The 11,266-nt window shown below is 34.1% G+C and overlaps 1 protein-coding gene and 1 long non-coding RNA gene across 3 annotated transcripts; both read left to right on the top strand.

The window, feature by feature from the left end:
• The first annotated feature begins 1,128 nt into the window (after positions 1 to 1,128).
• Positions 1,129 to 4,558, top strand: LOC126724945 (uncharacterized). Its single transcript, XM_050429366.1, has 2 exons — positions 1,129 to 1,253; positions 3,582 to 4,558. Exon 2 carries the CDS (start codon positions 3,597 to 3,599, stop codon positions 4,275 to 4,277), a length of 681 nt encoding a protein of 226 aa, XP_050285323.1. The 5' UTR covers positions 1,129 to 1,253; positions 3,582 to 3,596; the 3' UTR covers positions 4,278 to 4,558.
• Positions 4,559 to 5,802: 1,244 nt separating this feature from the next.
• Positions 5,803 to 10,478, top strand: LOC126724947 (uncharacterized). 2 transcript variants are annotated; one of them, XR_007655201.1, is made up of 4 exons: positions 5,803 to 5,985; positions 6,083 to 6,206; positions 6,673 to 9,085; positions 10,149 to 10,478. It is a non-coding gene; the product is annotated as an uncharacterized LOC126724947 (long non-coding RNA). The 2 variants fall into 2 exon arrangements; XR_007655200.1 differs by having other exon boundaries at positions 5,803 to 6,206.
• The last annotated feature ends 788 nt before the right edge of the window (positions 10,479 to 11,266 follow it).

Raw genomic sequence — 11,266 nt, 5'->3', positions numbered from 1 at the left:
GAAACCACCCTAATTCTTCGAATTTTGAGAGAGAGAGAGAGAGAGAGAGAGGAGCATTGCTGGGTGCTTTGCAGGAGCATTTGATATTAGCAAGGGAGTGTTCTCAGGATTATCTTCTTCGATGGCGCCATTGCTTAGATCAACAACTATTTCCTCTCTCTCTCTAGAATTCTCCCATTTCAAATATTCTCATTTGCTTGTAACTTGAATGAACCTTTTTTTTTTTTTTTTTTTTGTTAATTAAAACGAAGATAGGACTACCAAAAAAAAAAAATTATATTGATGTTTAGTAACCGACACAGATACGTTAGTGGTAATAGTTGGTGGCTTTGGCTATATATACATATATGAGCAGAGGATGACAATCTCTTAAAAAAAATTGTAATCTTTAATTTTTTTTTTTTTTTTAGTAAAGTGGGTGCAGGCAGAAGAGAAAGAGAAGGAGTAGTAGTGTAAAGCTATTTTACAACATTTTTACAAAATTGTTGATGTGGCTAATTCTTACTGGTTTTCAGTAGGACCTTCCATTAAATCACATTTTTACTTACTAATAACCACCCACCACATCAGCGGTTTGTAAAAGAGTTTGTAGATCTAGCATTCTCCTTACTACACAATACACATAGATAGAAAGAGTGGAGTAGGGCATCCCCTCCAAACAAACAGCAATGACTTGATTCTTAAAAAAAAAAAGAAAAAAAAAGGCAATGGCTTTAACCTTTAAGTTAAAATGGGCCCACTTTTTTTGGGCCAAAACTTTAATAGTGATTGAGTCCACAAAATAGGCCCTACCATATACAAATTATGGATATGCCGACAACCCCAAACGGCCATAAGAAGCCCACCCAAAAAAAAAAAAGGCAAAAAACAAACCGGACCTACCTTAATAACAAAACCATAAAATAGTGAAAAGCCCAAGGACAATATAGTAATTTCAATCTCCTCCCCTACCAGCCTCTCTCTCTCTCTCTCTCTCTCTCTCTCTCTCTCTCTTCGTTCTTTTTTACCGTTAAAATGTCACTGTTGAGGCCACACTAATCCATCAACCTTTTCACTCACTGACAAAAAAAAAAAAAAAATCTAAGTCTCCGAATTGAAATTTGAAACCCTAATTCTTTGAATTTTGAGAGAGAGAGAGGAGCATCGCTGGGTGGCTTGCAAGAGCATTTGAAATTAGTGAGGGAGTATGCTCTGGAAGGACTCTACGACACCTCCATTATCTTCTTCGATGGCACCATTGCTCAGATCAACAAGTATTTCCTCTCTCTCTCTCTCTCTCTCTAGAATTCTCCCATTTCAAATATTCTCTTTTTTTTGTAACTTGAATGAACGTTTTTTATTTCTTGTCAATTAAAACGAAGCTAGGACTCCAAAAAAAAAAAAATTATATTGATATTTGGTAACCGACAAGGACACATCGGTGGTAATAGTCGGTGGCTTTGCCTATATATACATATAAAAGTAGAGGATGACAATCTCTTAAAAAAAATTGTAATCTTTAGAATTTTTTTTTTTTTTTTTTAGTAGAGGAGGCGCAGGCAAAAGAAAAAGAGAAATCCATAGTCATAAAGATGCAACAAGATTAAGTATGACATAAAGATGCAACAACTTGCTCAGTGATTTGATTATACAATAGCAACAATATAAGGCAAAAATAATGTCATAGTCATGACTCATGACAAGTCTATTCCATAGTCCATACTTCAACATTTTTTTTCCTAGGGCCAAACCTGATTCTTGCATTCCCTAATGCCAAAACTGCAATTGACCAGTTGGAATAAAAAAAGAATTATTAATTAGACATGGTGTAGTGTAGGAGGTTTTGGCAGCGCACAGTCCAAGATTTCCTTGACTTATCATTCCAAGGGTCCAATAGGAGCATAGTAAACTTTAGAGAGCTCTTGCAATCTGGTGCATTTCTCAATCTGATGAATCACCTTCAAAATTGCATAACATGCATATAAAATAGCTTAACATCACTTTAAAGTTTCTAACAGATAATTTCACAAATATCTCCTATGCATTTCCAAAATCAAAACTAAAATAAAATATATTTAAAAATCTAATATGTAAAGATCAATGTTAAGATTATACACACTCCAAGTTTAAACCAAGGAACATATTAACAAATCAATTTTCACATTAAGAAAATCAATTGGTTATCACCAGGAATATGATGACAAAGAAGATCCTTCACAAAGCAAAACCCAAGTTATTAAACTTTGAATCCAAACTTCAACGAGTAATGCACAATTTACTGTCAATCTACGTGCCAAAAGTTGGGGAAACTTAGACACAAAGCTTGAGAATATATATGGGAAGATAGGTCATAATTGAGATCCTAAAGTTGACAGAATTATAACATTGAAAACTTTTTTTTTTTTTTTTGAGAAGCCAACCTGGAAGTATAGGAAGGAAATTTATTGAAAAATAACAGCAATAATGTGACGAAATGAAGATTGTTCAAATTTTTAGGTCCAAGAATGGTTTGGTTTTTGGAAATTAAATTCATTGAAATGGAACTTGATGACTTCAATTATATCTGTCACCACAAGGGCATACATTCTTTGCTAAAATATGCATTCTTGCAAAATGGAAAGTGAGTTCCTACTCCTTTGGGATGATTCTTTGAAATTGGCAGAATATACCTAATCTACTTCCCACATTACACAATTTCTACAATAAAAAATAAAATAGCCTACAATGTCACATCTTACAACCGCCAATGACACATAACCCTGTGCATCAAAATCAGGCACCAAGACATTTTATTCCTCAATTTGCATTCCATGGGAACAAAATTAACTAATTTCCTCTCATTTAACCATATACATACACATAGAACTACGGCAGGCATGTAGAAATCACAAGAAATTATAAATTATAACATTGAGAGGAAATAAATAAAAAATACGAACAAAGTAAACTAATAATGCAAACCTAAAAGAAAAAACAATTGGTTGGATTTGTTGCTCATACAAAAGCTTGATGATTGTTTTGGCATGGAAAATTGTTTTTGGACCTATAATTAGGTCAGGTGCTAATGAATAACTAGCATTAGTAGGTTAGTACTCTCTTGAGAACTTTGTAAAAATTATGTCAAAAGAGAAACAAAGCAAGTGACTTTAGGATATAATTTAAAATAACCATAATGGGACTAAATCCTTTCTACCATACTTCCATTTGTGGATTGAGGAAGGGTGCTTGCCAATGGTAATATAGCGGATGCTGATATGACAAGGAATGAACCAAATTTGATGGCTGAGAACTTGAACTCTGCACATTAAAGTAAAAATAAAAAAAATAAAAAAATTAATGTAGCCACTACATGAACAACTAACTATATAGGCAAGAGGAAAGGTATTTAGGAATGGCTAAAGCAAAACCTAGTTGCCAGGAACATTATTTGGGGTAGACAACTGGTTAATTCCACCTTTTTCTTTCTTTGAACTTTTCTCATGACAACTCTTGATCTGATGTTTACCACCAGGAGCATGATCCTTTTTCTTTGAAATCCCTCTGTTTATTCTTAGTCTGTCATTCTTCCACTCTGTGACATTCTTCTTCATCATCATCATCAGCTTAGTTTTAGAGTGATGCTCATTCCTGAATTTGAGGGCATGTCAACGGAATTCAAGGTGTACATATTCTCATCCGACACAAGTAAATGGAGTGAGTCTCTGGTGTCATGCCCGGCCCCCGAAGGATTTGAATTGGCTTCTTTTGCCTTCCCCGCTGTTCCTTATAATGGCTTGCTATTTTGGTGTAGTAGGGATGGCTCCCTTTTTGGGTTTGATCCTTACAACAGTGGATGCTATCGATTCATTCAGAAGCCCCTAGAATTGAACACTTCCTTTGATAATGGGTGCCTTGGAGTATCTCACGGTGCCTTGAGGATATCCCAGATTTCAGACCACTTCTCTCTTCCTGTTTTACGCGTTTGGGAGTTCAAAGATAAAGGAGAGGAAGGAGGCAAATGGTGCTTAGAGCACCGGCTGTTTGTTAATGAAATGGTTTTGGAAAAGTCCCCTTGGCTCACAAAAAACGTTGTCAAGAGGAAATATCCTGCTGTGATGGTCCTAGCCTTTCATCCAAATGACCGGGATATCATGTATTTGGTGATTCATTTTAAGGTGGTATCATGCAACTTGCGCAGGAAAACACTAGAAGTGGTTCGCGATTTGCCAGATCCTCAATACCTTTCCGGTGGCAAAAATGTCTTCAACTTTGTGCTCCCTTGTTGGCCAACTCCCATTCATTCTTCTCCCTTCCTATAAGTGAAGGCAGCCTATCTATTCTACTGCTTGCTAATGCTAATGCTAGCTGGTGTCTTTAAAGCTTTTTGCCTTTTGGGGGTTTCCGTATTATGGTTTGCCTAAATTAGGCTTTTGTGAATTCCCCACAAAACTTTTAACCTAGCAAAATATGTATTTGTTAAAATTTTTCATAATCTATTTTTTTATGGATAGTGGTTGCTTATCAATTATTGAATGTAAAACTAGTTATTGTAATTTTGAATGAGATGAATATTATAGCCTTGCATGGGCCTCTTCTGTTTTCCTAGTTGTTGTAATTTTGAATGAGATGAACATATATGTAACTTTTGTTGAACTATCTTGCGCCTTATATAGCAACCACATATCGGGATAAGGAGTGGAATCTGTTTGTTATAATATTTACTGTCATAGTCGTAGATTTGATGTTTCTTGGAGGTGGATTGTTAATTTAATGCGAGATAGGATTTGAGTTTTCCTAAGGGAAGAGATCTTGGTGCTTTATTCGGAGGCAGGGAACTGAATTTATTGCGTTGGTATTTAGAACCATTGTGAATCTGATTGAGAGGATCTAAAAGTAGGTGAGTTTGGCAATTGTGGAGGCTTATTTGGAGGCGGCATGGAATTTAGGAGTTGAATACAGAAATCAAACTTTGACACAAGTGTTAGTTCATTATTTGTCATTCAGATTCTATAATCTGATTTAAGCTAAGCTCCACCCCAGGAAATTTGAATTTAACCCTTAGAAATTAACCCACCATATCTATCATGGTTGTAGTAAGCCTTTTTCAACTCTTTTATCTGGTTGCTGAAGCGGACAATAGAAAGCATCTAAAGAGTAAAACATAAAGGCTTTATTATCCATATTTAACATGGGTATTGACTATCATACGCAGATCTTAGTTCATCTTAACGACTAAGTATTATTTGATTTATTTCTTAATTCTTATAGCCTGTACGAAATCAAAATAGACAAAAACCTCAAAGACCATACTCAAATGAATTCTCATTTAAGATGGATTTCTCTATTTTGCCGCAAGCTGCAATTTAGCAGCTTGATGCTTCAATAATTGCTGAGAAGTCTTAGTCACTAAGGCCAGAAGGTTTTTACCACATTATATAGTTCTTTAGCAGTTGCTGCAGTTGAATAGGTTTGGAAACAAATTTGTGCAATATGATGCAAGTTTACAATCAAATACAGAATAGTAAGGGTCAAATTGGGACACAAAAGACAAAACTGAACAATTTTTGGGACTCACAGCCAAGATGAACACGTTACTTTGTTTTAGTCTTTATGGGGACTCATTTAAGGGTTTAGATTCTCTCCCCTACTAGAAGAGCACTAAATCTGAATAAAGTAGGTCATTTGAGGGGAAAAAAAGCAACCAGTCAATGCCAGTCGATCAATAATCAGTCAACGATCCGTCCGTTGAGAGAGAGGGGTCTGGGGTGCATAGTTACCATTGGGAGAGTTTTCTTCTTCTTCTTTATTTTATTTTTTTTAATATTTTTATTTTTGTGTAGAGTATATTTGTGAGGCTCTATTGAGCATTCTTCTTTCTTAAATAGTTGAATAATTCTTTAAATCATATTCTGGTTTTGTCAGCTCACAATTGCTGTATCACATGAATTAGCCCATCTATGGCTTGGCAATCTGGTAACAATGGAATGGTGGAGTCATTTATGGCTTAATGAGGGATTTGCAACATGGGTAAAATTGAGTCATCTCACATAACTGCTTCCACTTGCTGGCTATTGCAATACATTCATTTTCTTGTTTGAATCTGTATTTGATCTTAAATTTCCAGGTAAGTTATATGGCCACTGACAGGCAACAGCATGTTTCCTTAGTGGAATATATGGACTCTATTTCTTCTAAAAACAAATGATGGCTTGCGTATGGATGCACTGGAACAATTGCATCCTATTGAGGTAAGGAAGTGAATGCTTCTGTTAAAAGTTGCAAATAGTACATCATTTAAGCATGTTATATTATTGAGGTAAGGAAGTGAATGTAGTGATAAAATCAACAATCTTTTTAATTTGCAAACTACTTCCTAAAATGGCATGTTTTACTGGATTTTCAAGAACCGCAATGAACATCATCAAAGTAAATGTATTAACACAGTCAACTTAGTGTGTGCGTGTTTGTGTGTTCACATGCATATGCATCTGTTGTCAGAGTGTATGGACCACTACCTAGTAGGAGGGAGGTGACAGTGCAGGGAAATATCCAATAATCCAACTCCAAATATTGAAGCACTAATTTTACTATATTATAAGCCCATCTCAATTATGAATTCAATTGAGAAAAAATTGTGAGGAAATTTCTATATAAAACATAACTTTGACGTGTAATTCAACTCTGTCCATCACATGATATTTGGCATATTTGCAGGTCGAGGAACCCAGGGCTTGTTCAATAGGGGAATTATTTGATTCTATCAGCTACAAAAAGGGATCTTCAGTCACTCGAATGTTGCAGGGTTATCTTGGTATGGCACATTTCAGGAGGGATGGTTCATGTTCTTGACTTATAGTTGGGTTATTTTTATATGGAGCACCAAATATTGATTCTGTTTTTTTATGGTAAAACCTTCTCATTTCTTGGAAAATATATACCAAACTAATGCTTGGCATTTCTTAGTTAATGTCATTTGTTTTATAAAGCTTTAATGGCTCTCTTATCCATTAATCAGGTTTGGCACTTTATAATTGTCAAGGCTATTATGTAATTCATGTTTATTTCTTATCATATATGTTAACAATGCCATTATAGTCTTCAATTATTCAATGGACTAAGAATATATATTGATACCACATGGGCTCAAAAATTTAGAGTGGATTGGGGTTTGACTCAGTGTGTAGGATGCTTTTGCCATGTAACACCTTCTAGGTATTTTCTTGGGCAGAGACTCTTGCTCCAGTGTCTTTTCTTCTTTTAGAATCCATATATATGTGCCGTGTCACTTATATTTGTCAAATTGGAAGCTTTCTTTGATCACTTATTCCACTAATAATCGTGGTCACTAATGTGTACAATGTATAATTTCTCAATGCAGTAGACCTTGAGGCCGTTTGGATTCAGCGTTTTCCGCTGAATCCAAGCTGCGTTTTCTGAATTTTTTTTTTTTTTTTTTTTTTACTTTAGCCGCATATTTTGACTAAATCAACTGTGAACAGTGCATTCGTGCACTGTTCACGGACCCACAAATTCCACTTTTCAGTAACTTTTTCATTAAAAATGGGTCCCACGATACTATTCACATATTTAAAAATTATTTTGCTACAGTGTTTTCAGTTTCAGTTTTCAGTTTCAGCAAAAATAAGCTCAATCCAAACGGACCCCTTAATATCACTTTTTCATGGAAAATATTCTTGGTAACAAAAATGCTACCATGAACATTTTTCTTTTGTCAACATGTTCTGCACACAAATTTATGAAACTGACTGAAGGGAAAGGTCTGAATTATATTCCTGTAGTAATTTGCACTTCTTGAACGTGATTAAAATTCGCTGTGTAACAAGTGGATAGAAAATTAACTTTGACTAAATTACATATATAACTCTGTGACTTCTTATTTGAACCAGAAATCCTTAAGTTAGCACATAAAAAGATATGCTGGAAAGAATTCAAGGACAGATGATTTATGGGGCGTTCTTTCAGAGAACTATGGTGAACTCAATTCAATGATGGATGCTTGGTAAAAAAAAAAAAAAAAAGGGATTTCCAGTTATCTCTGTAAAATCCAAAGATAATATTTTGGAATTTGAACAGGTATTATTATTAAGTAATAAGCAAACATGCATTTCTTAAAGGTTTAGAGGTCAAGTTGTTTATCTTTATCAAGATAGTATTATCGTGCTATTCATGATAAGTTCAGAAGGCCATGAGGTAGCATGGAGATGGTTGAAGGTATGCAGCTCCTGCTCAACATCTAATTGGTAGCATGTCTAATTATGTATATAGTCTGGAAAATATTATGATTGGGAGTTGAGAAGCAACTATTTACTTTAAATTTATAATTGTATATATGGTTGGAAAATATATGAATACCTATCTCTCCAAATTAATATCTTCATATTTATAATGTTTTGCGGCCTTCTCGGCATTATGTTCAAATTACTGTCATATATGTACTAGGGTTAGTTATATAGTGAAGTAGGCTTCTTCATAAACTTGAATATCTTTTTTTTTTTTTCCTTTGTGCGGAAAATCGAGTTGGGAATCAATAGCTGGAGAGACTCATTTAAATGCACTGTTGAGAATGATAGAAATACTTATCTCCGGTCCATGGACACTAGAAAGGTAAAAGTTTTGCCTGTACTTTTAAATCACTTCCTTATCAGTAGGGGCATTTTCGAGTTCTATATTCAACTGTGGTATATGCTCTGCAGGCTGCTTTCATTGTTGTAATGTTAAATGCTAGTACGACAAATAGGAATGGATTTGAGTCCTTATTGAAGCTCAATAGAGAAGCAGATATTGTTAAGATTTAGTAACATTGGAAATAGTATCCTGTCACTTTTTGGGTGAAAGCTACTTAAATTTAATGTCATTCTTTCATCCTTGTAAAGGTTTTCTTGCATCTTGTCCAAACCCAAATATATTGCTCGTGGTTTTAAATTTTATGTTGTTTGATGAGGTATTGGTTGTGCCAATTAAATCACGGTTTTTAACGGCCTCATCTTTCTTGCGGATCTAAATGTTATTCATATAAATATCCTTTCAGGTTCGAGATCAATATATTATTTACGTGCTTTTCTTGACAAGTTGAGAAGGCCGTGAGGTAGCATGGAGATGCTTGAAGGTATGCACTTCCTGGTCAACATCTTCGTGATGAGTTTTACTTTTGACTATTACCAATATTTTGGGATTCAGAAAATAATTGGGAGTATGTCCAATTGTGTATATAGTCTGGAAAGTATTATGATTGGGAGTTAAGAGGCAACTATTTACTTTGAATGTCATCTACTGATCTTGAAGTTTCCTCTTGAATTAAAATTTGTGGAGACTTATTTATTTGGTGATAAATGCAAGACAATTGGGACTTGATCTTTGCCAAATATGGAGCAATGTTAACCCACTATTGCATTACTAAGATTCTCACTCTGGTAACTAATTCAGCCTTTTTAAATAGCAATGGTACATGTGTGTATCTTGAATCTTTATTTACCACATATATGCAGTTTGCTATGATGCATTGGTTGGCTAGTTCAAAGAAATTCCATGCAATTTGAGCTTATTATGTCCAACAAATCTTTATCAATAAATGTAGTTTGGCCTCATCAAATAGTACTTTGGATACGTTAAAGTTGGAAATTTCAAGCGTTATTGGTCAGCCACCTTGTTGCTTGTTTTCCTCTCTTACCCTGATTTAATCAGCAAGGCACAAACCAAATTCACCATCAGTGTTTTGAATAAATTGTGTAGTGATAACTTTACAATGTGATTTCAATGTAGCAAGAAAAATTAAAATTATTATTTTTAAACTAGTTCACTACTCAAGGGTAATTTCCTTACTTAAGAAACTAACTTTACAAGTTCGGTTGTATTATTATTAATAAATTCAGCATAGACAACAGAATCTCCCTCAAATTTCTCAATTATGTGAAAAAAGTCAGTCATCTCTTGAAAGTGATTTTGCAATAATCACTAGTGTTGCATTTTGACATTAGTGCCCAATTGAATGATGAAATTGATTAATTATCGCCAAAACAATATTCATGTGAATATATGTACTCATTTATAGAAGATCATGCACCTGATTTACTTAATATAAAGCCATGGCAGATTATGATATGGGCTAAAGCTATGTCCATTAGTGATACTAAAAACAGATTGCTCACTCCTTGAATTTTGTCATCTGGCAGTTCTGCAGTAATGAAAAGGCCGATGAGATAGAAGCATTTTTTTGCCAGCCGTATGCATCCTTCATTTACCATGAGTTTGAAGCAAAGTACCGAGCAAATCCGACTCAAAGCGAGGTGGGTTGACAACAAAAGGTGAGAGCAATCTCTATACGACCTAGTCAAACAATTAGCTCTCAAGAAATGCTAGTCTTCACTTTGCTTCCAAAACTATATTGTGAATGTAATTATGTTAAGAATAATAAACAACATACATTGCATGCTCAGCAACTTGTGTTATTTATGTAAGGAGTTACATATGAAGAAATCAAACCATGAACAGGTTGCTACCTAGCATCATTACTTCTCCGTTGTGACGTATCTCACATGCTAACTATGACCAATTCCATTACTGCTTTCTTTATTATGCCAAACCTAACACAAAAATACTGCTGAAGTCCAAACAGAAATACGTGGTAAAAAAAAAAAAAAAAAAGCCGAAGGCCACGGCATGAGAATAAACAGAGTCTGACAATTGTAATATCATACATCCATGTTTCTTTCTATAACAAATACACTAGTATGTAACCGAATTTGTCAACTGTAGTGGTGCTATCGTTATTTTTATATTTTATTTTAATTTATTATTTTTGTCAAATTATGTTCATGATAAAATTATATTAGTAAGATAAACAACACTTGATTTTGTGTGTGTGTGTGTTAATTTTTCAACATTATTTTTTTGTAAGAATTGTGGTGGTTCCTGAACTTGTTTGCATTTTTTTTAGAGAAGTAAAATTTTTTAAGAAGTGTTTTAATTATTAGATAATGAAATTCCTTCTAGAGAAGTAAATTAAAAAAAAAAAAAAGTATTTTAGTGATATGGAAATGATTTTTACAAAATTGGCTATGCCAAATCCTGAACGTATACTAAATTAGCTATTTCACTTGTTATTATGTAAGACAATTTAAGCTTTTAAAATTTATTGAATATTTGAGACCGGCCCTAGTAGAATAAAAACAAGTCTTTTTATTATAGGACTTCAAATTTGTGGGACAGTGCAAAATTAGATATTATTTTTTTTTTATTCAACTTTTTTTCTTTCAAGAATTGTGGCAGCACTTGGCCTTAAAAAAAAAAA

Source organism: Quercus robur, chromosome 5, assembly GCF_932294415.1.
Source record: "Quercus robur chromosome 5, dhQueRobu3.1, whole genome shotgun sequence".
Classification (NCBI taxonomy): Eukaryota; Viridiplantae; Streptophyta; class Magnoliopsida; order Fagales; family Fagaceae; genus Quercus; species Quercus robur.
This window is presented reverse-complemented; position numbering and strand designations above follow the sequence as displayed.